Source organism: Mirounga leonina, unplaced genomic scaffold, assembly GCF_011800145.1.
Source record: "Mirounga leonina isolate KUSES-001 unplaced genomic scaffold, KU_Mleo_1.0 Mir_151, whole genome shotgun sequence".
NCBI lineage: Eukaryota > Metazoa > Chordata > Mammalia > Carnivora > Phocidae > Mirounga > Mirounga leonina.
In genome coordinates, this window is record NW_023270377.1 from 72144146 (window position 1) to 72170936 (window position 26791).

Genomic DNA, 26791 nt, shown 5'->3' on the forward strand with positions numbered 1-26791 from the left:
ACATCTGAGGGATAACGAACACAATGCCTAGACTCCCTTTCCTCGTGACTTTGCTTGCTGTGGTTATCCTAAGGGCGCAATAAAGTAATACTCCCTCCATGACTGCTGGGGCTCATGAGTTAATGTTTGCAAAGCACTTTGAACTTCTTGGGAAAAAGAATGGTGTTTTTGTTGGCACTGTATCATGTTTGCAGTGGCACATGAATTACCCCTCCTTCTCTTCCTCCAGGTGCTCGCTCGGTGCCCTCCCCCAGCTCTATGCTAGGCCAGGATCTCGCCGAGGACAGCTGCATTGCTCCTCCAGCCACCTCCAGCCCTCCAGCCCTCCAGCAGAGGTAGGGGCAGAGCAAACACTGGAAAGATTTCTCTCAGGCCTCCTAAGAGACTCCGGGGAACTGGAATTCGGGTGGATCCTAAGGATTCTTAGGGCAGTTGGGATTGAGAGGGATGCAGCTTCTTGGCCCACCATGGAGGGAGCTGTTAGGTTAGACAGGCTGATCCCTGAGCCTAGATTCTTTTTTTTTTTTTTTTTTTTTAAGATTTTATTTATTTTTTAGAGAGCGAGCGAGAGAGAAACAGCATGAGAGGGGAGAGGGTCAGAGGGAGAAGCAGGCTCCCTGCTGAGCCGGGAGCCCGATGTGGGACTCGATCCCAGGACCCTGGGATCATGACCTGAGCCGAAGGCAGTCGCTTAACCATCTGAGCCACCCAGGCGCCCTGAGGCCTAGATTCTGAAGGAGAACTAGAGGGCATCATACGGGCAACTGGGAGTATGTGCACAGGTGGTTTCTTTCGTGTATATAATTTTGTTTACGTTGGAATGATACCCATTTTTTTCAAGGATTTTATTTATCTGACAGAGAGAGAGCACAAGCAGGGAAAGCGGCAGGCAGAGGGAGAGGGAGAAGCAGGCACCCTGCAGGGCAAGGGAGCCCGATGCGGGGCTCGATCCCAGGATCCCGGGATCATGACTCGAGCCTAAGGCAGACGCTTAACCAACTGCACCACCCAAGCGCCCTTTTGTGAATATAATTTTTAAACACATAATACAAAGCCTTGACTAGTAACTGGCAGAAAATACAGTTTCATTACAAGGAACTCCTAAGACAAGCCCGATTGCTTTTACATGGGTAAAACTTTCAACTATTAGTACTCCTTTCTCCATAATTTTTAAATATTCGATAGTGGCACATAGAAGGGTTCTATTTCACAACAGATACAGGCTTCAATGTTTTCCAATGTATTTATGACTACAAAAATTGCCTTTATTTTTAGAAACTCAATAATTAAGCAGTTCAAGGTTGATTTGGGAAACAAGAATTTTTGTTTTCATTTTGTTTTGTTTTATTAAGAATGGCTGTCCCTTATGACCAAATTCGAGAAAGAGGTTTGTGTTTTTTTCAGGTTACAATATATTGACTTTCAGCTGATCACACACAACAAATATCTCAAAGTAATGCAGGGAGAGCTGGTTACAGGCAGAATAACCAAACTGACCATCAGCGGCAGCTTTTGCCTTAAAGGCAGGAACAGGTCCTATTTTCCACAACATTGAAGTGACTTGTTTTCCAAACCAACTCATGAAGTTTCCTCTGTGTGTGGAAAATTTTCCACGATGTATATTTATTTTTTTCCATGATACACATTTATATGCTTGTTTCTGTACATGTAGCAAATATGTTCTCTCTATATATTGTTCCTAGGGCCTGGAAATGAATGTTATGTGGACAAAAACTAACCTGGTTTCCTGTTAAAAAAGAACACATAAACAATGACTGTTTTGCTTCAGAGAAAAATCTCAGGTAAGTCTGGTTTTAGTTGACAGCATGAAGTTAACCAAAAGTCTTACATTTTGTTTAAAAAAATTATGGCAGGAAACTTCTCTCCAATTAAATTAGGCTCATTAATCTGAAAACAAACACAAGCAGAGGATATTTTATAGTAACAGTAAGCAGCATTTGAAACTCTGAGAGCTTAGTGTACCCATAAAAGCCACATGTGAAACATTTATTTGGGAGTGACTCCAGATAAGAAATGGTTTCTTTCTCTACTTGATTCATTATAAAATGAAGAACCCTGGTTTTCCATTTGTTTGGGGCTTGAAAATCACATAGGTGTTATTGACTTTTTATTATCCCCCCCCCTTTATTTGTAAGTTATTTGATACTAGGCAGTTTGCCCAGGTCCTAAAATAAACAGATGGGATCCCCCTTCAGGAAAGAGGAGGAGGGCAGTATGAATTAGGGAGAGATCAAATTTCTTTTTCAGAACGTCAGTGTCCTGTGGTATTGCAGGGGACTGTAAGTTCATGTAGAGAAGACAGCAGGAAAACTCGGGTGCCCCGGCTCAGAGACCAGGAGGAGTCACTGCCTGAGATTTGCCAACCAAAGTTCTATGGTAAGTTTGAGTTTGGAATGTGTGGGTTGATTCTCATTTTGCGTTATTTTCTTGCGTTTGGGAGGGGAGGAAGTGAACAAGTTTTAATGAAGTGTTATATATTAAGGTAAATAAAATATTGAGGGAATTATTGCTGGGAATTCCTCATTCAAGTGTTTAATGAGTAAGCCGATTGGCTCTTTCTGGTTTCTCTCCTAAATATCTTGGACTTCTACTTTTTGTTACTCAGTCTCTCTTTTTTGTTTTTGTTATTCTTCTTACTAGAATTCTACTTTTTCTGTACTAATGGGGTCAGTGGATTTGGTGGTGGGAATGTCTTCTGTAAAGGCAAATGTTGAGTTTGTGACAAACTGGACTATTTTTGGTCATAGCCGGAAGGTCCAATAAGTATGGGAGTGTGACATTACAGCAAGGAAAAGGGAAAAGAGAAAAGAATGGACTAGAACGTTGAAAGTTCTTATTAAGAGGAAAGAAAAGAAAGAGCTGGTTAGGAGCCAAGTTTAAGTTGGCTAAGCACTGGAGCTCAAGCCTGATACCGCCGTGATAAAAACAGTGTAGGACTGCTCATGGAAATTCACCGTGTGTGAGTGTGTGTGTGTGCGCGTCTCCTCAGCTCTGTATCATCTGCAAAGAATAAACAATCAAAATATTTATTGAACAAAAAAGCCATCTCTTTTCGTAGCTGTGACAAGAAAAAAAAGGTCAGCAAACTAGTTGCTCTCAGGTCCTTTTTGTGTGATGGGCCTGAAGAAGGTAAGCAGAACTCAGACAGAGGCAGCTGAAGCTCAGTTGAATAAGTTGCAGCCAGAAGGTGAGCCGTGAGCAGATCACCAAGTGTTCCCTCAAATCGTCATGATGGCAGTCACCCTTTTGGGTTAGACCACCAGGGGTCAGCGCATTGTCGCCAGGACTGGGTGTCAAAGGTACAGGGCAATGGATCCCAAACTTTTAAGAATGACAAGTGTTCGAGTACTGGTTCCTGGGTCTTACCTGTAGCGATACTGACAGGAAGTCGGGGTGGGAGGTGGGGGAATATCCCTGGGAACGTTCATCTGGTAAAAGATGCAGGTATCGAAGGACCTTACCTTTGAGAAAGATGTGTCGGGTTTCTCTAGTTTGTTAATCTCATTAGAGGACTCTTGGTTTGGAGGACACCAGGAGCCTGGTTCTGAGAGAGACTCACGGCAGCTGAGATGAAGAGGAAGTGCCTTTGTCACACGGACCTGGGTTTGAATCCCTTGTAGCTTTGCACAAAGTGCTTTTCTTGTCTGAAATTCAGGTTTCTCTTTTCTAAAAGAGGACAACCATATGTCTACCTCTGGGATTTACAGAAATAATGCACACAAGGCGCTTAGGAGAGTGGCACAAAATAAGGCAATTAGTAAATACTACACTTGCGGTGGGGAGAGAAGGGAAATGTCAGTGCTAAGCCCTCTGTGGCCAGGAAAATGGTCTGGGGCAGACAGAGCTAAGGTGTGACCAACCAGGAGGCTAGTTCTTGGATCTTGGGGGACAACGTCTGAAGATAGATCGTAGACCAGAAAATGCATAAACATGAGGGTGGGAGACACACTTTCTCACCTTTACAAATGTTTCCCAAGAGTGGTAATAAGCAACCCAGATGGCACAGTTAATTGGAATTGTCATTGATCCCCAAATAGTATTTAAGTCAATAGTTAATTGATTTTCCTCAGGAAAACCTTTATAAGAACTTCTAGAAGGGAACAAAGAGAAATGCATCAAATTCAGTGATTTGTTCATATCTGCCACCCACTCCTCATGAAAGGAGTAATGAATGAGGAGAAAAATGGAAAGGAACAGGGACCACAAATCATAAGGCTGTAATGAAATGAAATCCTTTTCTGGTAATTCAGTGCGATGTCAGGTCGTACTGAACCGGCTGGCTCGCTTGCACCTGACTGTTGCCAGGTACTCTCCCAAGATGAAGCAGGAAGGGTAGAGGAAGCAGGCTGATACCTTAGTTAGGTGCCTTTCTTCAAAGACAAAGATAAAATTTAGAGGCACTTAAATGTATGCTGTAACTGAAACAGCTAACAAATTAATGGATGGGGGATATGAAGGACCGGTGGGGGTGGGATGCGACCAGACTGTCCCTAGGCAAATTAGTTAGCCTCTTTGGACCTTACTTTCCTCCCTAAGTGCCCTTCTGATCCTGATGCACTGTGATAAGGCATAGATGGTGGGACAAATCTCAATGCTTTCATATTTTCACCTGGGAAGTAGTCCCTAAACTAGGGTACCTAAGTTATTGCCGAACGCTAGCTATTTTGAAGATTTTTGTTTACTCTGAAATAGAAATTTTTCAGTGATTTTCCATAAACCCAAATTTCAACTTAAATATATTTTGACCAGTGCTGTTATTTCTCTGGATGCTACTGAGTATCTTCTCAGTAAATAACCCTGATAATGCATGGTAAGGACAAATAAATGATGAAGAAAGAAATGCTAACAGTAGCTACCGTTTTTTGAGCACTTAATGATCTCCTAGGTATTAGGCTTGGTATATTTCCTCTTTGATCCTTATACTGACTCTGTTAGGAGGCATCATTGTGGTGATTTTCTATGAGGATTTTAAGAAGTCACAGAGGTAGCAAATAGTAGAGTTGGGATTTGAATCCAGGTCTTTCTAACTCTAAAATCCATGTTTCCAGTCCTGTAATATACCACAAATCTGATATTCTAAGTGCATTCTTTTACTTTTCACTTGTGAGCACTTTAGGGGAGCACTTTTCCTAACAACAATATCATATACTGATATATATATATGTACATATACATATATATGTATTTTTTTTTTTTTTTTTTTACTTTGAGCAGTGAGTTTACTGACTAGTGTGAACTTGCCTGTGGGCATATACATGAAAGTAACAATTTTTTCTTCTCCAGTTACTTAAGCTTGGTCAAATTTCCTTTTTCCTTGGGCAGATACCATGGTCTTTGTTTTTTCTATAAAAAAATGAAAACAAAACACTACTGACTCTGTGTTATAAAAATTCAATCTCAATCCAATTTAAAAGTATCTCCTTTGACATTATCCATTCATATAAGGTCTTAGAATGGAAGGATAGGCTGTGGTATGTCCCTGGGATACCATCTCTCTCTCCCTCTCCCAGGCTACTACAATTGGAGGAGATCTGGGGTAGGGAAGAAGGAGAAGAAAAGGACAAGTTTTTCACATTTCATGGTGAAGTTTTCATCCTTCCTCTAGTCAAGATTTTGATTCTTTTTCTGGTTAATGTTGAGTGGCGGGCTGAGGTCTGTGTATGGTAGGCATCCACATGACAGTTTTCAGAGTGTTCTTTGGGGGCCTCTCCAAATTATTGAGATGGGAGGTCCAGCTCCAGTAAGATCTTATCCATGTAACACCGCCCTTCCCCAACACTACCACCCAGCCTCTTGGGGCTGGGTCTGCTCAGTCAGCAGCCTGCGCTTGCTCATGGAATATGACAAGGTAACACAAACTGGCTTCTTCCCCTGAGTTTGCTTGCAAGTTGCCCCAGCGCTGTGCCCTCTCTCCACGGCTCTTTTTTCCCCTCAGTTCCAATAGATACAGTAAGTGAACTGGCAAGGCCACTGTCTATGCAGATGTCAAAGTTAGCCAGGACACGCTGGAACCCCCTTCCCACAGCCCCTAGCCCTGGCTTGAAGAATGCTTCTCTGGGTGGCCCCTGCACTGGGCTCAGTGGTGACAGGTGTGTCCTTGGGGAGTGGATGAAAAACCAGCAGAGTCACTCTCTTCCACCCTCGTCAAGGGCGCCTCACAGCTTTGAGGACTTGCTGCTTCTCTTTCCCTGCTCCAGTCGTGCTTTTAGACTTCCCCGGGGAAAGGGGGGGAGCACAGTTTGGGGTGGCAGTTGAGAGCAGCAGAGCCACTTACTCTTCCCTCAGGGAGCCTGGAAGGACATGGACACCACACTTGTTCTCCAGTTTCTTTATCCCAATATTGGGGCCCCCAGTGGCTCATTGCGGGGTGGCAGAAAAACTTGCACTTAACAGCTTTGTTACATTTGTGCACTTCTGGGAGCAAAAATTAATTGATATAAAATGAAAAACTTCTTCTTCGTAGAAGGCACTGTCAAGAGAATGAAGAGGCAAGCCACAGAATGGTAGAAAATACTGGCAAAAGACATATCTAATGATAAATTGTTATCCCTAAAGTACAGAGAACACTTAAAACTCAACAATAAGAAAATGAACAAACTGATGAAATAAGTGTGCAAAAGATTTGAACAGACTCCTGATCATGGAAGATATACAGATGGTGGATAAGCATTTGTATGATGCCCAATATCATATGTCATTAGGGAATTGCAAATTAAAACAACAATGAAATACTGCTACATACCCATTAGTACAATGAAATCCCAAATATTGACAACACTGAATGCTGGCCAGGATACGGAACAACAGGAACTCTCATTCATTGCTAGTGGGAATGCAAAATGGTACAGCCACTTTGGAAGACAGTTTGGCAGTTTTTTACAAAATTAAAAATACTCTTACCCTAAAAGACAATGATTTCACTCTTTGATATTTACCTAAATGAGTTAAAAAAAAAACCTTATGTCCATAAAAAAAACCTGCATAAAGGTGTTTATAACAGTTTTATTCATAATTTTCAAAGCTTGGATACAACTAAGATGTCCTTTAGTGGGTGAATAGATAAACTGTGGTATGTCTGCACAATAGAATATTATTCAGTACTAAAAATAAATGAGCCATCAAATCATGAAAAGAAACGGAGGAACTATAAATGCATATTACTGAGTGAAAGAACCCAGTCTGAGAGGTTACATACTGTATGATTCTAACTCTATGACATTTTAAAAAGGCAAAACTATGGGGACCGTAAAGAGATCAGTGGTTTAGGAGGAGGGAAGGGTGAGTAGGTAGAGTGCAGAGGATATTTAGGGCAATGAAACTAATCCGTACTTATTACAATGGTGAATACATGTCATTATGTATTTTTTCCAACTCACAGAACATACAACAGCAAGCGTGAACCCTAATGTAAACTATGGACTTTCAGTGATAATGATGTGTCAGTGTAGGTTCAATAATTCTAACAAAGCCCCTGGTGTGGGATGTTGATAGTGGGAGACACTGCGCATGTGCAGGGGTAAGAGGAATGTGAGAACTCTATACCTCCTGTTCCACTTTGCTGTAAACCTAAAACTGCTCTAAAAAGTAAAGTTTATTAAAAATTAATTTATATTAAAACTATTCTTTTTAAAAAGATTTTTGTTTATTTATTTATTTGAGAGAGAGTGGGTGTGAGAATGAGAGAGCAGGAGTGGGGAGAGAGGCAGAAGGAGAGGGAGAAGCAGACTTCCCGCCCAGCAGGGAGCCCGACCCAGGGCTCAATCCCAAGACCCTGGGATCATGACCTGAGCCGAAGGCAGATGCTCAACCGACTGAGCCACCGAGGTGCCCTATTGAAACTATTCTTATAAAGAGTCACAGGTAGCCAAAATAGAGAAATCTGCTTTCCAAATGGATAACAGATTTCTTCACATCTGTGTGGGACCAAGTAATCTGTTCTATGTTTGTCCATCCCTTGGACAGAGAATGCCTAGCAAATGATAGATGCAGTTTCGTCTTCTACCTCCTGTCTGTATTTTATGCTAGGAGATACTGATCCTGAGATGACTAGACAGCAGCCCAGGTGGAGGGGTACAGATACCTCTTCCTGGAAGCCTTCTCCTAGATAGTGCAGCCACCTCAAGTCTGCAGAGAACTCTGCATCAGTTACGGTTCGGCATGATGTAACTCTATAGTGAGTCATTATTACCTAAAAAAACGACAGCTGGGATTCTGTTTTCTTAGAACACTCTTTTCTCTGTTCACGACTTTGGTTGGTCTTTAGTTGGTAGAAGAAGCAGAGAAAGACAAAACTGAAGCTGTCAAGTCAGACATGGTATAGCTCTGAGACATTTAGTCTCAGAGGGCAAAACCGGCATTTGACTACTGTAGTGTCATTTCACGTTTAGTGTGGACATCCATTCTGTGCCTTGGTCTCTCAGACACCCGCTACCCACATAAGACGTCACACACAACTAACGAAGAGTTAATATTTGGCATTTTTCCCCCATGTGTCTCTAGGTGATGGGGTTATAAGTGATTTTAAATTACATTTATGCACTTTCTGAAAGTTGTTCTTATAATGAGTATGCATTGTTTATCATCAGAAAAAAATAAATCTATTTCCATATGAAAACTTGGATTACTCCCAAGAAAAATAGAGTAGTTATGAAAGCGTTGAAAGATGAGGGTTACATGGGCTTGTCCTGTTAACACAGAAGAAGGACGACAAATAGCCTGCACTTCTGTGGCACTCTGTATGTGCCCAGCACTGGTTCGAGCTCATTATTTTACAAACTAATGTAAGCTTCAGAACCTCATGAGGGAACTAACATTGATAGGCCCATTTTACAGAGAAGGAAACTGAATCACAGAAAGGCCATAACCAGCCCATTGTTAGATAGCTAGTCAGGGGTAGAGTTAAAATCTGAGAACAAGCGCTTAGCTTAGCTTAGCTTAGCTTTATCACTCTGCTGGGTTACAAAAAAACAAAATAGTAAGAACAACATTGCATTAGCTAAAGATCAGAGCTCTTAATGTAATAAAAATAAATAGACTGGAAATAGAATATAGAAAAGCTTAATAGGAAAAATGAAGCACCATAAATCAGTGAAACAGAAGGTGGGTAGTTTTACAGTGCTATTTGGGGAAAGTAGTTATTTAGACTTTAAAAATTCAGTTTAGCATACCCCCTCCATAAAAATAATTACCCATTTTATTCCACATAAATTCAGAAGTTAAATCTAAATAGTTAAGCCAAAATAACTCGGAAGAAATATAGATGGGTATCATCTGATCTCTGGATGAAGAAAGCTTTTCTAAACTTAAAAGCAATTAAGAAAATCACAGAGGAAAATACTGATGGATAAAATAAAAATTTTCTGTATATCCTAAGACAAGAAAAATAAGATAAACAGTGAACGTATTTAAGAAATTGTTATTTTTCACACATACCTATAAGAAGACCACAAAAGAGGAATGGAAGTGGCTAGGAAATATTAAACATACTCTCTAATAATACAAGAGAGACAAATTTTCAAAAATTCAAATTACAGCAAAAATTAGGTGGCATTTTTCAAAGAGCAAGTTTTAACTGGGAATAATCAAGGTTGTCAGGAGCTCTGCAGGGTGGATGGATGGTTGCATGTACAACCTTTCTAAAAATAATTCACCAATAGCCACAGAAAGTTTGAAAACAGCCGTGTTTTTCAAATCAATATTTTTATATAAGGATTTATCCTAAGAAAATGGTTATGTGGACAAATATTTGTGTTCAAGTTTTCATCACATCATTATTTCTAATAGTGAGCTGTTAGAAACTACTTAATATTTAATAAAATTGGATTAGTTGGTAATAACTGGAAAATATGGCATAGCTTTAGGGTGGACTATCCCACCACAATTAAAATCATGTCATGAATAGTTCTTAGTGAGAAGAGAACATGGCTATTAGATAGTGCTTTATTTATTTATTTTAAGGATTTTATTTATTTATTTAACAGAGAGAGACACAGCGAGAGAGGGAACACAAGCAGGGGGAGTGGGAGAGGGAAAAGCAGGGGGAGTGGGAGAGGGAGAAGTAGACTCCCCGCTGAGCAGGGAGCCCGATGTGGGGCTCGATCCCAGGACCCTGGGATCATGACCTGAGCCGAAGACAGACGCTTAACGACTGAGCCACCCAGGCGCCCCTAGATAGTGCTTTAAGTGTAACCAAAGGGGATACATAATTATTTATGTATCTAGTTAAAAATAATAACAATGAAAAAGGACTTGAAAGATCATGACAAATGTTCACCATGGTTATAAGTAGTGGTAGGGATTTCTATCTCTTATAAGCTGCCTAAAACAGATAATAATGGAAAAAAGCTTATTTTCAATAAAAAGATAAAAAGTATAGGGGCAATACAGAGACAAAGGAAAAAGGGCAGATCATTGAAAATGGTGAGAGACACACAAATATGATCCTAAATCAGGGATGATGGCAGAGTGGGAGGAATTCTAGAATGAATAAAAATAATGAAACCATTAACGCTCTTGGACAACCCCTTCAAAGCAAGAGAGTCAATAGAAAAACTGCAAGGATAGTTGCCTCTCTCTCTAACTGTGGGAAGAGCTGCCAATCCATCTCCTGGGATATGTTGATAGAAGCCGGTTTTTCTCTAAAACAAACCAGTTCTCTGCCCAAACTCATGTTTTTACAGATGTCACGTAGATTCTCAATGTTACCTCTAAAATGTCTGGCTAAGATGTTTTCAAAGGAATGAGTCTTGGAATTCAGTCGGTAGCATTTCTCTTTAAGTCTGTGAACTTTCCAATTCATACTCTATTATAAATTGGGGAGGGGGTCAGCAACAAAGGTATATGTAATTGGTCTATTAGCTGTTGCCTTTATTTTTCTATAAATACACACAGAATTGTCCAACTTTTCCCACTGTCATTTCAACTGGACTTTCTAAAATGTCTTAGAGAAATTTGAAGCTCTGATTATTTTCTTCAAACGCTTGTCTCTCCCGGGAAGTTGGACATATCTATCTCTTGTAGGCTCTGCTCCTTGTCCAGGAGGATTTATTTCCCTGCATTTTTAGTTCTCATCTTGACCTCTTGGTTCCAATCAAACCCTTCCAGAATTGGGCCCTAACATGCTTGTCTTCAGCATACCAGATCCCTGGTCCACACTCAAGTTTATGCTCTCAGTTTCTGTCTCCTCAAATTACTCTGGGATCTCTTCCTATGTTCCCTTGTACTAGCCTGCCTACCACCACCTAATCCCAGATGTCCAAAGTGAGTGGCCATGTATGTCAGCATTGTAGAAAAGAATATTGTTTTCTCATTCCTTTTTGGGAGGTATCAATGCATTTGGTTCAAACATGAATGTAATCATTTCTAATAAACTTGAACAGAAATTAGGTGCATTTCAAGCTGTATTTTCCATTGAGTCATCACTGAGTTGTTTTATATAGAGAAGAACATTTTTTCTCCCTTCTCTTAGTAACATCCCGTGGGCTTCGCCATCAGCCCACAATAGGAGATTCTGGCTGTTGGATCTCAAAAGGTGATGTCACCGATTCCAGAGCCTGAATCATCATGGTATGTTCATTGTGTCACTGCTTTGTTCTGTGACTCCAAGCAGATGATGTGTGTGAATTCACACTCCGCCATGCTCTCTTTCTTTCCTCTCTCATCTCTCCTTTCTCTCTAAGGGCAGTTTTGGCTGTCACCAAACACTGTCCCCCAAGTGCCAAATTTTCAAATGCCTATTTATAGGAACATCTTGTCACTTGGGCCAGGTCATCTTTCAGCGAGCACATGCCTACTGGTAGTATAGCTATGATTTTAGCTGCTGTTTTGTAAATATAGAAGTCAGGAACAGAATTGTAAAATGCTAATTTAAAATCAGAATGTCTATAGGTAGGTTGAAATGCCCGTGGAGTCACTCAGTGTCTTCAGAAGTGTGGAGCCTGTTTAGTCTGGGGTTGTACTCCACGTCACATAAACCCCTTTGTTTCCTCTTAGAAATCCTGGTGCTGTTAACCTCTCAGGTAACCCTGCCACTGCGTCTATCTCTAGCACTCAGTAACTCGTTTAGCAAATCTAAGGAGAGCACCAATCGCCAGGCATTCTGGTAGGTGTTACAGACACAAGTGAAAAAGAGTTGAGACCCTGCCCTGAGGGAGGGGCAACCTACTAGAAAATATGGAAAAGAAAGAGCCAGTTAATAATATGGTGTGGTAAGAAAAATCCCCCATGCTGTAGGACCATGAGTTCAAAAGAGGGATGCTCAGAATGGCTTTGGAGAGGGTTGGTCAGGGAAAATTTCCTGGAGAGGCAGTCTAGAATCTGAAGGAGAGAGGCAAAAACTGTGTGGGTCTGATGCTTTCAGGTCCCTCCTCCACGGGAGGCACCTTCCTGATGCGTGTGACCCAGGCACACACAGGGATTCCAGAAGCACTAGGGGGAGAGGGCAGTAAATCATGCAAACCAAACTTGGCCAAGCTCTGGGAAAATAACAACCATTCATCTCTGGTTCTGGGGATGTCTTGGTTTGTTAAAATTTGGGGGCGTTTTCTCAGTGTTACTAAATACACGTTCTACAAAAACTATATATAAATGGTGATTTCTTTTTTGTGAACAAAAATCTTGAATGTGTCTTGCTGGATCCCAGGGTTCTTCTGGTGCCCGACTGCAGATCTAACTTTCCTGGAAGTTAGCGTGAGGCCCAGACTGAGCTCTGAGGATGGACCCACCTCGTGAATAACCCATTTGAGAGGATCTGTGCCGGCAAGGCTGAAGCGACGCTGCCAGTTCCCCAGGATGCCCTCCATAAAGTTTTCTTTGTTCCCCTCATTTTCTTTGAACCTTTGTATCCTAACGCTGGCCACGACCGCTCTTCAACTTGATCTGCCTGTGATGTCCAGGGTCTCCACTTAACTCCTCCCTCCTCCTCATTCTCCCTGCAGCGTCCCGATATCCTTATTCATGTTATGACTAACCCCGCCCCCCCACTGCTATGACTTGCACAACTACAACCACCACCACCACGGTTTTTACTACTACTGCTATTTGTACTTCTACTCCTCCCACTGCTGCTACTGCTAGTAAACTACTACTTGCACTACTACTACTACGACTACAGCTCGTACAGCAATAGCCACTTCTTCCGCTACTGCTTAGACTCCTACGCCTTCTACTTCTCCCCCTCCTCCTTCTATTGCTATTTGTACGTTTTAAAGATTTTTTAAATTTATTCATTTGAAACAGAGAGAGAGAGAGAGAGTGAACATGAGCAGGGGAGGAGCAAGGACAGAGAGAGAAGCAGACTCCCCGCTGAGCAGGGAGCCCGATGTGGGGCTCGATCCCAGGACCCTGGGATCATGCCTGAGCCAAAGGCAGACGCTTAATGCCTGAGCCACCCAGGTGCCCCCACTTGTCTTTTCTTACAAAGGCACTAATCCCGTCACTAGGGTTCCACCCTTATGACGAAATTACCTCCCAAAGACTTCATCATCAACTACCACCTCGTTGCGTATTAGGGTTTCAATATATGAATTTGGCGGGGGTGGGGATGTAAACACGCAGTTCATAATCCAAGGCAAACAAAGGGTCTTCTTGGGGGCAAGTGGGCCTCATTAGAGGAGAAACACAGTCCGGAGGACTCCAGAATCAGCAGTCAGTGAGGAGCCCTGAAGACTCCATCCTGACACTCCGGGAGTGTCCCTAGGCGTTCCTTTCCTGTTTTGTTCTCTTTTTGTTTTTGTTTGTACTGTCTGCTGAGTGCTGGTTGTCATGGGCTTAGAGATGTTATTTCTTGGCCAAAAAGATACCCTGAGGTACTGTAGTTGAACCCCCCCCCCCCCTTGGGGACAGGGAAAGAGGTGCCTGGACTATGAGATCATTGTTAACATCAGCAATTCCTATGTAACCCAGCAAATATATGGACTCTTTGACATACTCTACAAGTTTTATTATTTTTTAAAAACCACTTTTTTTTTATGGAAAAAATCTTACTTATTGTAAGACTACATAAAATAAAGAACACATAAACTAATTACAACGTTTTTGTCTATGCTAGTTGAGGGGCTGTGTGCGCGTGCGCACTTTAACAAATGGGTCAGAGAATGTAGAAATTCCTTACCTAGAGGGCATGAAGATAGAGCAGGTGTCAGATTGGTCTTAATCAGACCACTGAAGAGGCACTTTTAGTGATGGAGAAAGAGGTATGGCCTGTGTGGCTAAGAATAGAAGGTGTGTTCAGCCTCAGGCCATGAGTTAGTGGGGCTCTCTCTCTTGTTGTTTTGAAGTAATGTCAACCTCAGTAGACACCTTCCTCCCCAAATTTATTGAGGTAAAATTGACAAAATTGTAAGATATTTAAAATGTATAACACGACGATTTGACATATGTACACATTGTGAAAGGCTTTCCCTCCTTGAGTTAATTATCACATCCATCACCTCACCTCTTTATCCCTTTCTTTGGTGTGGGAGAACATTTAAGTTCTATTCTCCTGGCAAATTTCAATTATATAATATGGGGTTAGCAACTAGAGTCCCATGGAATATATGAGATCCTCAGACCTTATTCATCTTAGACAGAGAGCCTTCTTGTTGAGGCACCCTTTGTGCTAAAGACCTGTGATAAAAGGGTACTTAGGAGATAAAAAAGAGAATCACTGACTATTGATTGCTATCTGAACATGACCTTCCTTTCACTTCCTTTTCCAGAATGTTGCCATAGACAGAGACAATGAAAAGCAGGGGAAAATGGTCTGGAGGAGGGCTGGGGATGACTGGGGTATCACACCAATCCCGTGTACAATGACTATTATTATTATTTTTGCTGGCAGCTTGAACCAACTTTCAGAAGTCCCTGCTAAGTGTTGCCACCAAATCTTTGTAGGTAATGCTTTTCCCCTTCAAGAACTTCAGATAGAGCTAATTAGGGATGCTTCGTGTCCCTATCCAATCCCGCCCTATGTGCTAGGGAGCACTCCGAGTATGCAGTTTGTACAGTCTGTATATTCATTACAATTCACGCGGACATTTGTTCATATTCGCTACCCAGTGATGGAATCAGCAAGATTTGTTTGTTACATAGTCATTCTCTTGGCTTATTTAATTTTATCCCTGTTTATACCAAAAGGGATTTAAAGTGGCTACATTTTAGTAAAATTGAATAAGCTGGCTCTTGACCACATTTAGCGTGATTTCTCTTTTCTTTTACTATTTTTGTTGTTGCTTAATTCATTGTGAGCATAGAGAGTTCTCTTGCGTTTGAGAAGCTGGTATCATCCCTAAGTAAGGAAAGGAAAATGGAGTTTTAAAACTGTGCCTGAAATGCCAGAAATTTGGAAGAGACGAAACACCAGATTCATAAGAAAAGACATCAAGCCCCGCCACCTTTAAGGAGCTGAAATAATAGTTCATCTGTTTCTAAGATACCGGGGGAAGTTAAATCAAACAGGAAACAACAGAAGTTTCTGAGTCAGAGAGGAACTGCTCGTTACTCATTTGACTCCGCAAGCATAATGATGATGCCATTGCCCTGAAACACACAGCACTTAAGATAACTCACTGTCGATTATGAAAATACTATGGTGATACTCTCGCATCATGTCATCTCATGGGCAACTTCGCCTTCTCCATTTCTTTTTGAGTCCGCCAACCCTTCATACCTTGAGAACTAGACTGTGTTTTCACAAACGTTTTAGAACATGGGGCACTCTGAGGAAGAAGGAGTTAGTTAACTTAACCCTCTCTGTCTTTGGGGTGACCTACCTCATCCTGTGTAACTCGAATGGGGAAACTACACAGAACAAATGGAAAGATCAGTATTCCTCTGGCATAACTGAGATGATGCCCAGCTTCTTAAAATACAGGCTAAAAATGAACGTTAGATGCAAAAGTGCTGTAAACACTAATCTTGGCCTCCTGCGGACGGCAGTCATCTGTAAGACGCAGACAACTTGTTACACCCGATGAAAACCGTGAAGGGGAAGCCAAATGGGGAAGTGGGATGGGAGGTTTTAAGTTAGTGGTCTCTTCACATTTTGGAAAAGGAGTAAGTCAGTGTGGGATTGGCAGAAGTCACACTGTAATCACTGCTGTCATATGCTCTCTTATAATGTACCTAAGAATGCTGGTTCCTTTTTACCCTTTAATCTTCATACGAGAGAGAAGGTCTCTCTTCCTAAAGCAACAGTCTGATTATTCTGTCCACACGCCACGGCAACGCTCAGCAGCTCAGGAATGCTTGGATCTTTGTATTCATGTTTGTTGAGGGCTTCCTCGTGGCAGGGACTTGTGCAGTGCTTGACTATCCACAGAATCCTACAAGGCTGGTACTATGTCCTACAGAGGTGAACACTGAGGCAGAGAGAGAAGATGAAGTTCTTCCTGATAGCTTTCATTGCTTCATTGCATTCGGACCCCATAAAGTGCATGTAGCACTCATTTATCTCCCCCCCCAACTTTATCATTATTTTAGACACTTAAACTGTTTTTGAAGTTACAGAAGTATGTGTATAAATAAGGCAAGGCGTAAAGCATACGCGGAGATAGACAAAAAGGAGTCTTCCCTCCCTTACACCTAAGGGCTACTCCACAGAGGTAACTACTATTAATTTTAATGTATTCAGAAATTGACTCTGCATAAACCAGGATGTACACACATAGGTGTGCACATTCATTTTCATTTGTGGCTCTCTTAAGGTCCTTGTGTTATACCTTGACATATTATGGTCATTTGTGAACGTGTTTATTTCCCTAAATTGACTGTGAGCGCTCTGAGGTCATGCTATGCCTGCTGTTCTGGTTATCTATTATGAAGTAACAAGTGATCCCAAGACTTAGAGGTTAAAACTAATGACAACATTTTTGTTTTTTTTCTTTTTGCTCATGGATCTGCAATTTGAGCAAGGCTAGGAGGGGGCATCATCTTTGCTCCACTCAGCATCGGTGGGGATGGCTCAGAGGCTAAGGCTGGAATGTGAAGGCTCACTTGCTCATTTGTGGGTGTTTGTGATGGCTTCCAGCTGGGACCTCAAGTGAGATGGTGGCCAGGACACCCACACATGGTCTTTCCGTGGAGCTGCTTGGCATCCTCAGAATATGGTGGCTGGGTTGCATACATCCCCAGAGAACAGGGCAGAAACTATATATTTTTTTATAATGTACCCTTGGATGTCACAGAGCCTCATTTCTGCAGTAGCCACAGCCTTACCCAGACTCAAGGGGATAGAATGTATAGCCTGCCTCTCAAAAATCACATTGTAAGGAAGCGTGTGGGATAGACTGTATCGATGAGGCCATCTTTAAAAAATACAACTTGCCTCAAGTAGCTTTCCATGCTAGGCTCATCCCTCTACTGTCCTGATTTATCTCATAGCTTTGTATATAGTAGATGCTCAGTTAATGTCCATGAAATTGAATTGTTGAATCCCAGTTAGGAAGAGGAAGAGGAAGAAGTTTTCTGCACTGAGCTGGGCTAACAAGGGTGGAGAGGTGGTGGCTGGTCCTTGTAAAGATACTTCCCCATTACCTCAAAAGGAAGATTCAGGTACAAAATCTCACTGGAGACAATTGTTAGGGGTTGCTGAAAAGGTGTTTATAAAATGACTCCCCTGTGGTAACCGGCAGATGCCTTTGAGCTGTCTTCTTTGTCCAAAAGGCGTGTGAAAAGTGTCATTTGACTGTGCAGGAGAAAATGGGACTAGTGTTGTGCTGAGTTTCATGTGAGCAGGTGCACTGGACCTGCATCCTCTAGGGACCACTGGCAGTGCATAAAGCCCTGCCCCTTCCTAGTGAAGCTCACCTGAATTGCTCAAAAGCCTGAGCAATGGTTTGGCAGTGGTTAAATGAGGATGAAAGTGAAAGTCTGGGTAGAAAAGATGAGGCCCAAGGTCCCGGCTATGTCCTACTGGCTCTTAGACTCCGTGAAAAGAGTTATTATAGGTGCCCATGAGAGAAAAGCCTGGACACGATGGTATCTCTGTTGGCCTTCTGGTACCAACACTAGGTCTATAACACCCACTGAGGTCTGGCATCAGAGAACACATCTCTTGACCAAGCAAAGCAGAGTAAGCTATGCATAGAGAGGTGTGGACACAAGAGGAATGTCCCTATTCACATAATTTGTTTCAAAACCCATTCCTATTATGTCTTATTTTGTCTTTTTTGTTTCTCTATCTTCTCCTCTGTCCCGCCCTTCATCCTCTCACACATGGCTTCCTCATTCAGCTCTCTACCTCGTCTGCTCACTAGACATTGACATGTTTATTGTCTCTTGGTGTCACATCACTCAAACCAAAACCCCCAAATGAGACCAGCGTGACCCCGGGGAATAATCTTTCTCCCACCTCCCGCCACGTTCACACGTACACCTGCAATACACATACTTGTAGTCTCTCTCATTGGGGTCTAATTGGGGCATTCAAGCTCCAAGTGTTCTGCTCTTCTTCCTAGTTTGAACTTGGTAGAGTGAGAGCATAGAATCATTAAGGTTCTGTGATGATGTGCTTATAAGAACTTAGACCCAGAGATATAACTTTAAAAGAGTTTGTGCTCATATTTAAGTGCATTTAGAAAAAATCTATCAGAGAGACAAGGGCAATATCTTTGGCCAAATGTTTCTGGCTACCTGTAGGAGCTTTCTGACATATTGCCTACGCTGAGTTCCCATCCATACGGGTACCCATTGTATTGTTTGACTCCATTTCCCCTTTAGTTTATTATTATTTTTAACATTTAAACTACTTTAATAAAACATTATTTTTGAATAGGTCATTAAAGGCCAACCTTCAGTTGCCTACCAATCACTGTCCACATTCTTCCTCTACTGATAAGATTCACTAGTAGAGTATGACTTCTTGGTAACCACTGGGAGTTGTCTCACATAGAAAGAGGAAGCAACTGAAACAAATTCAATGACAGTCTTTGGATGCTCAGGTCAGATTCTCTGGTTGGACAGTAGTCTGAAGGGATATACTATTATCTAGTATAGTTATTATACTATCTCTTGGCGTCAGTTATCAGTATAGTTATATACTAGATATATTATCTAGTATAGTTATTATACTAGATAATAACTAGAATTATCTAGTGGAGTTCAAGACATATATTTAGGGTAGTTTTCAGAACTATTGTTTTTAGAAAACTACAGAATTTTAATACTTGTTGACCTCCAGAAATGGCTTCTGTAGTGTGGGATAAAGAGAGAATTAGATTTCCCAATGTGATTTAATTTTTGGACCTCAGAGTTTGAGCTGGAATTTACTGTTTACTGGAGTTTGGCTGCAGCGGTGGCAGTGAAATTGGAATCAGACAGTGGAGCAAAATCATTAGGCTCCTTACCATCACTGTCCATGTATCATCATCCTTCCTATCACCCAGTAGGTCTCAGAATTCAACTCTCACTCCCATTGCGCCTTACATCTAAGAGTCACTATGTAAGTCCTATTCCTATCCTTCTCCTGTGCTTCTGGCTTCTACTCTTTCCCCCTTTTCTCTATGGGCACTGCTCTAGTTCAAGACTTTATTGCCTATTTCTAAGATTATGGCAATAGTCAAACTGGACTTCAGCTTTCTCCCTTCCAATTATCTTATAATCAAGTCAATTTTCCTAAAATTTCCATTTAGTTGATGTATGCCTCCGCTCAAAAAATTAGTGATTCTCCTTTGATTACTGAGTCAAGTCCGAAGTATTTAGCATAGTTAATAGAGCCCTCACCCATCCAGTCTCGGTAAGGTGTTTGGTAGCTATCTCTTACCCAGCAGCCCACACTTCTGAAACACCAGCCTTGTTACCAGTCTCTGATCAATTCTCTGTGTTTTCTCCTCCTGACGACTCTCTTTGTACTCTCATCCATAAGCAGAATGTTGATTCTCCCATGACTACCATATCTAACTGTTGAAATTATACTAATATGTCTAAACTTGTCTTCCTCCTTCAAAGACAACTCCTGCCCCATCCCAAGGAGAAATTAATCCCTTGGCTTTGTCTTCTTGAAATTCTTTGTACCATTCTCTGTCTTTTATTCTGTGGAAGTGAGTATGTTGATCTCTCACTAGATTATAGGCTCATTCTGGGCAGAGATGATGCTTTAAAAACTTCAGCATCACTTTTCCTTAGCTTAGAGCCAGATATATAGTAGGCCTTTCCTAAAGGTTGTTGTTTTAAATTGAATTTTCACAGATTCTCTCTGGGGATAAAAGTTAAATTTAATCCTGACTATCAACTCAAGTTTTTCTCTATACAAAGTGTGTAAGGCAAGTGTGATGAAAATGTACAATTGGTTTGTTTTCTTATTACTATGATTATATGTTCCAAGTTAAAAATTTTAAATATGGTTGAGTAAAGAATGCTTAAGGGATATAATTGTTGAAGGACAATAGGGACAATAGGACTGTTTCCTCAAACCCTGGATGTACAGTGACTGCACTTGCGTGGTAGAATTGATCAACTCTTGTAGATACAAACTCCCAATATATAGTAATACCAATAGTTGCTCACCGGACATGCTATGGGAAGTCCTTAAATATCTTGGTATATATGCATATCTTATGCCTTTATTTTCCTCATCTCTTTTTAGAGGTGACTCTATTGTGTGGTGTGCTCATGAGACATGAGACCACCAATGTGTCTTTCCATCTTCAACTACACTATCAAGATCTAACTGATGTGTGAGCTAGCCTGAGAATTAGGGTCACAGAAAATTGCATACTAAAATTGCATAAAACTGCTATTTTTAAAGAAAAGCTGTTTTTGTGATTTGTTGTTCCGAATCTTTCTTCCCTTGCATTAAAAAAATGATCACTTTCAGAACTGATTCTCTTTGCACCTTGTAATAATATTTAGTTATCCTCTTTTCAGTTTTGAATAGTGCATCATTTTTCCATCACTACCTCCAGGTAATGTATACTTTCTTGGGGGTAATGTTATTCATAATGGACTTGCTTTTTCAGTCCCCACCACACATTTAACTATTTCTCTTGGGCACAGATCTTTTTTTTGAAGCCAGTGGGAACTTTGTTCACAGATGAAATATGTGGCAGGAAGGGGGACATTTCCCACCTTCCTCTCTCTCTCTGACTCTTTCATCATGTGTAACAATGTTTTCCACTCCTCTGTAGATAAGAATCTTTTTGTGAATTTTCTATATTTAACACCAACACTAAATGCTGTTAAGCAGCATCAGCCATTCTCACCACACCCACCCAGATTAAAAGTGAGTCAAAGACAATTAGGTTACTCTAGCAGGAACTGTCATGCCACAAACTGATAATTTTTGACAGTATCCTCCAGTCCTTATAGATGCAAACAACGTGCTCTCTTCTGCAAAGAGACAGACTAAGGCAATTTCCTTTTTTACCACTTAAAAAAAAAATGTTTTTTAAAAGAGAATAGAATATATTTTCTTTATTTTGCATTCTTGATCCTTTGCTTGACTTGTTAGGGCAAGAAAGGTACTTGATGATACTCAGTTCTTATGTGTAATCACTGTATTTCATCCAACCGCCTTCCCTAGATGTCTTGCCTAATTTTGTAAAGCTTCAGAAAAAGAGACTTCACAAATTCCTTGACGGTACATGCTAATGTTGAGTGCTCTTTCCTTTCTGGAAAATGTCACCTCAAGTAGTCACTTGAAGAGTAGTAATAACCAGATTGCTCTTGTCTGGACATCTGAGGATGTCAAGTCTAGTCCTCTTTTAGTCAATTGAAAGGCTAATATCAGGTCAGCTCTTGTGCTTTATCCAAACGGTGTCATTCAAGTCTTCGCTTCTTCCTGACTTCTTCTCTGCTTCTTCCAAATATCCACAACTTAGGACAGGCTAAACCTGGGGCTTTCTTTACTCTAAAGTTAATCTCCATATTTAAGTATCTTCTTTATGAAATAAACCAAGTGGGGGAAGTTTGCTTTTCACCAACCAGTTCAACTCTGGCTCTTCTGGATAAGGAACTCAAGGCCCAGGAAGAATTACTCCTGTGACAAGTTTTAATAAAGGACATCCTTGGTCCTACAATTTAAGTGTTTTCATATGCATAAACACTTGAGGGCAGGCCATATATCTTTTCTGAATATTCAGCTGTAAATTACTGTTAAACTGATTTTAAAGCCCAGTGCCACCACTCTCTTACCCTGAGTGATTTTGTTTTGGAATTAATTTGTTTCTTCTAATTTATTTAGAATAATATTCTGTGTTCTTGGGCAAATCTAATACCGGATATGCTGACATGGGAAGTCCTTAAATATTTTGATATATATACATATCTTATGCCTTTATTTTCCTCCTCTCTTTTACAGGCAAATTTCCTTGTCTGTAAAATGTAGCAGAGGAAGGGGATGTCCTGAGGACATTTTTGCTCTAATAACATTTTTTAAATTTTGTGACTTTAGGTGAACTTTAGTGTGGATAGAAGGGTGATTGGAAAGGATGGCGGGGTAGAAAGAGAAGAATTCTAAAGTTAAAAAAGATTTGGGTGTCAGGCAGAACCATCTTCCTCCCTCTGCGAGAGTCTTCCCGTAACTCAGGAAGAGTCTGTGACTTCTCCTCTTCCTGCTGCTTTCTTTCTTATTCTTCTTTGTTTCCTATTTTCCTTCTCTTTCCCATTATGTTCTGCTTTCTCTTTCTTTCTTTTCATTTTATTCTTCCAGAGGTAAAAAGGCATAATTTTCCAAGCAGCACACTCGGAACATTTTGGGAATGACCACCCCAAGTTCTTATTCTTGTGTAGACTCATGTTGAACAAAAAGACTGTGGCAGTGTCCATGTGTATTTTTTACACTTTACTACTAGTATATTAAATTGAGTTTGCATTTCCCTAGTTTTCCACCTGAGACAAGAAAGGCTTTGGAGAGAGAATATTTATTAGAGCACGAGACGCCTTCCGTAGGCATAGCCTTTTTCCTTCTCATGAAGAAACGGCATGCTAATTCAGTGTGCACATTTAGTTCAATGGATTTTTATTGCTTTAATATGTTCATCTTATTTTCTAATGAAATTCCAGTTACCGTGGTTGAATCTATATTCTATCTCTTTTCCTACCCCACGTCAAATAATCAAGTACAAAAAGTATTTTAGTTTATTTAACTTAAAAGAACAGGCAAAAAGAAAATCAACATTTTATTTAGTGTTGTCTTATCTCAGACTTTTTCCAGGTACCAGAGGAGTGAATTTTTTTTTTTTTGCTTTCCTATAATTATGTTTTAGTATTGAGGGTTATTTTTTGTCAGAGTATATTTCTAACAATTTGGTTAAATGTTGTAAATCAGTCAGAGTCTTTAAAAAATTTGTCCTGCCAAGACTGTGAGATACATTCCTACATATTCATTTTTGAATTGATGGACGGCTGACAGGCCGTAGGCAGCAGGATTGAGTACTGAACGACTCTTGTGTCAGGCTTCAGAAATCGTAGCAGTCTGATCGGTAGCACATGAGAAGGAGTAGGAAAAGAGCAAAAACAGAAATACATATGAGAGTTTAAAGTCAGAAAATAGCAGTGAAGAACTATTTTTATTAAGAGGAACAGAAAAATAGTAAGGTTAGAGAGCTGGAACATTAGATACCATTATGAGCAAATGAGCTGATTGTTTTATAGTTTGTTGAAAAGTTACCTGCTCTCTTATGCCATGTCAGAGTCTTAGAGATTAGTTGAAAGACCATAAAAATGGTGGAAGGTTTAGAATGCTAGACTTATGGGGAAAGAAGAGAAGAAGGTAAAGTAGGTCCTAATGATGATCTTCCCGTAAAAGGTGGTGCAGTTTGGCAGAAAGAACACTGGTCTGAGAAGTGGAAGGCCTGCGCCTTACTCTGTAGCTACGCCCAGGGGTCCACGTGTCTCTAGGCAAGTGGGTTTCAACTCTTTGGTCAAATTGTCCATAGCAGTGAAACGAGGGCATTTTACTGAGTTACTCTGAAGGTACCCCCAGCTCAAATTTTCTAATGGCTTTTCATCTACCAGGAATACAGAAGAAATGTGCAGAGTGTATGAAGTTAGCCTTGGTAACAAAAAATGTACAACATTTTTAAAGCTAGGGATGAAAGAGTCATAAAATTGGGGAAAATTTTATTCAATCCATGATGTCAGCATTTGGGTGCAATGCTTATCTTCTTTTCTTTCCCTTTGCAAAGCCCATTGTGTCTTGCTTATTCTTAGCAGTTTTCAAATACCAGCTGTAAAAAAAAAAAAAAAAGATAAAAAAAGAATGTAAATAGAAAAATTAATGCCAAGTACAATTTCTTCTGGGGAGTCCACTGGTTTCCTCTCAGCCTGCCCCACTTTTTCTCAAAACTTGTTTGCATGCCAATTTTGTGTTTCTTTGTAAACCTTGTTAGAGTTTTTGCAAAAAAGTGGAGGCAAAAGGAAAAGACAGACAATTACAAAATTAAATAAAACTAGCAGACTACCAGTACTTAAAAGCAAAATAACACAGAATTACATTCCTCTCTGTACCTAAATCTGTCAGGCGCCCATGGAATTAAGTAAATAATTAACTTCTGCTTATTTGGGGACTGACAAAGAGGACCTCAGAGTTTGGTAAGCAAGGACTAGATGATCTTCACAATCCCATTTAGTTCATAGTTTCCACGACAGGAAAATCACATTTCAAAAGTGGTGGAAAAGGGAAATTTACACTAAGCCAGGTGGTTCACCTGAAAAGTACTAAAGCCATATTACCTCCCAGTATGTCCCCAAACACTCCCAGAATTTTCAAGTACATTGTTTTTCCTGGGCAGTTCACTGATTTAGGCAGTTTGATTTTCCATTTGTTCCTTGGGAGAGTGAACCATGTTCTGAAAGCTAAACCATTAAGCAAAGGAGAGCAAACAGCAAACAAGGGATACAGTAGAGAGTGACAAATCTATAATGGTGTGCACTTGTGAACCATTTACTCTTTTTTTTTTTTTAAGATTTTATTTATTTATTTGACAGAGAGAGATATAGCGAGAACAGGAACATAAGCGGGGGGAGTGGGAAAGGGAGAAGCAGGCTTCCTGCTGAGCAGGGAGCTGTGGGGCTTGATCCCAGGACCCTGGGATCATGACCTGAGCCGAAGGCAGACGCTTAACGACTGAGCCACCCAGGCGCCCCAAGTGAATCATTTACTCCTGAAGGGAATTTTTACCCTTAGAAAAATTCAGAGACATATGTTTAGTAAAGTCATCAGTTAGCAATTACTGGAAAACAAATCAAAGTTAATTGGAGTGAATACCATTGCTCATGTGATCCCTTCATTTTGGAAAGAATATTTCAAAAGCATTTATTCTAAAAAATCTCTTAGAGAAGTCAACTAGTAAACCAACTCTCTAGGCCAGGGGAAGGTGGGAGTGAACAGCCTGGCCAAAAAAACCCACCTTGTAATCCCTGGTTCTGGGAGTAAAACCTTGAGTCTGTTTTCTAGAGTGAAGAGGGAAGGAAAACATTCCATTTTTGACTACGTATCACTGTGGAACATGTACAGAATTTTTTTGCCAGGTGTATGAATGAGGCAAATATGTAACGCAAACCAAGTTTACCCCTGTGATTGCTATTATTTAGGAAGATGAAATGCAGCAGCATGAGAAAGACCTAGGGAATATTAACAATCTACTTACAGGCAGGGAAAGCGCTGTCCTACACACTGATTATGGAGTTGAATATCGTATCAGAGATAGCGACAGATCGATACAATCTGGCTCTTCCTTCATTCATTTTCTTAGCTTGTGGCTAGAAGCCAGTGATATATTTTGCTGTCTTTGTTCCTCACTCCACACGTGCTCTGGGAAGCAGTAACGATGCTTTCTTTCCTTTCTTTGCTGAGCCATGATCAGTGCTTCTCTGAGGTCCTAGTGAGAATTTTAATCAGTCCTGGCCAGTAATTACTGTCTCTCTCCAGATGCATCTCGAATACAAACTTCATTTTTATTCTTCTCCAGTGTTACAGAGGAGGGTGGTGCTGAAATTCTCCATGTTATAGAGCTTGTCGGCTGAAGTTGAACCACTAGCAGGGAAGACAGAAAAATGCTTCCTTTGCTTTTCCCATTAAATGGCATATTTTTTCTTCCTTTCCTCTTTTCTGTAAAATAGTGACATCTTTTTTCTGACATGGCTAAACTAAAGCAGGTATTTTGGTGATTACATACACTTTAGTGTTCCCCCTCCATGATCCAAGAATTTTTAATATTTTATCTCTTCTACTTTACATTTTTTCTACTTAGTCTGAACAAAAGAAATTGGTCAGGAACTATGGCTATTTTACCATGTAGTGCATCCTTAAGCATGTCAACTGTTCTACCACACTTCTGAGTGCCCCACCAAATGAACACATATGAGATAGCGTGAAATAAAATTCTTATTTTGAGTCATTTTTATCTGCTCTGACTCCCTCCATGTCACCTCAGAAACCTCCATGTGACATCCAATCAACTGAATTATCTGTTCTAAAAATCTTATTATCTCATTTGACATGTATTCGTTCAATTTTTACTAAACTAACATGTTGTTTAAGCCTATGAAGGTGACATATATAAAACGGGGTTCTCATCCTAATAGGAGGATGACTACTCAAATAAATACCTAGAATATATGGTGATGTGTCAAGGGCTGTGCGAATGGGGCAGACACTAAATTTTCGAGGAGTTCAGTAGTAGCAGTGAGGTATGCTGGCTGCCCTTATCAGGGAATATGTCACAGAGGACGTGGCAGTGGGGGAAATTTCAATGACTAGAAATGGGGATTGGGTTTTAGGAAGAGAGGGCACTTTGAACAAAGATGCAGAGGTATGACAGTGCTAGGTGTATTCTCAGGAGGAAGGCTT

General features: G+C 40.6%; 1 protein-coding gene across 2 annotated transcripts in view; it reads left to right on the forward strand.

The window, feature by feature from the left end:
* The first annotated feature begins 278 nt into the window (after nucleotides 1-278).
* Nucleotides 279-26791, forward strand: part of CYTIP (cytohesin 1 interacting protein) — a 77420-nt gene continuing 50907 nt past the window's right edge. The window contains exons 1-3 of one of the 2 annotated variants that reach the window (XM_035007994.1): nucleotides 279-335; nucleotides 1704-1802; nucleotides 2295-2397. Coding sequence is in view for 1 of the 2 variants with exons in the window: in XM_035007996.1 (XP_034863887.1) it covers nucleotides 2395-2397 (3 nt within the window). In the remaining variant the exon portion in view is untranslated. Of the gene's footprint in view, nucleotides 336-1703; nucleotides 1803-2268; nucleotides 2398-26791 lie in introns of those variants that run through there. The other variant, XM_035007996.1, reaches the window with a different exon arrangement.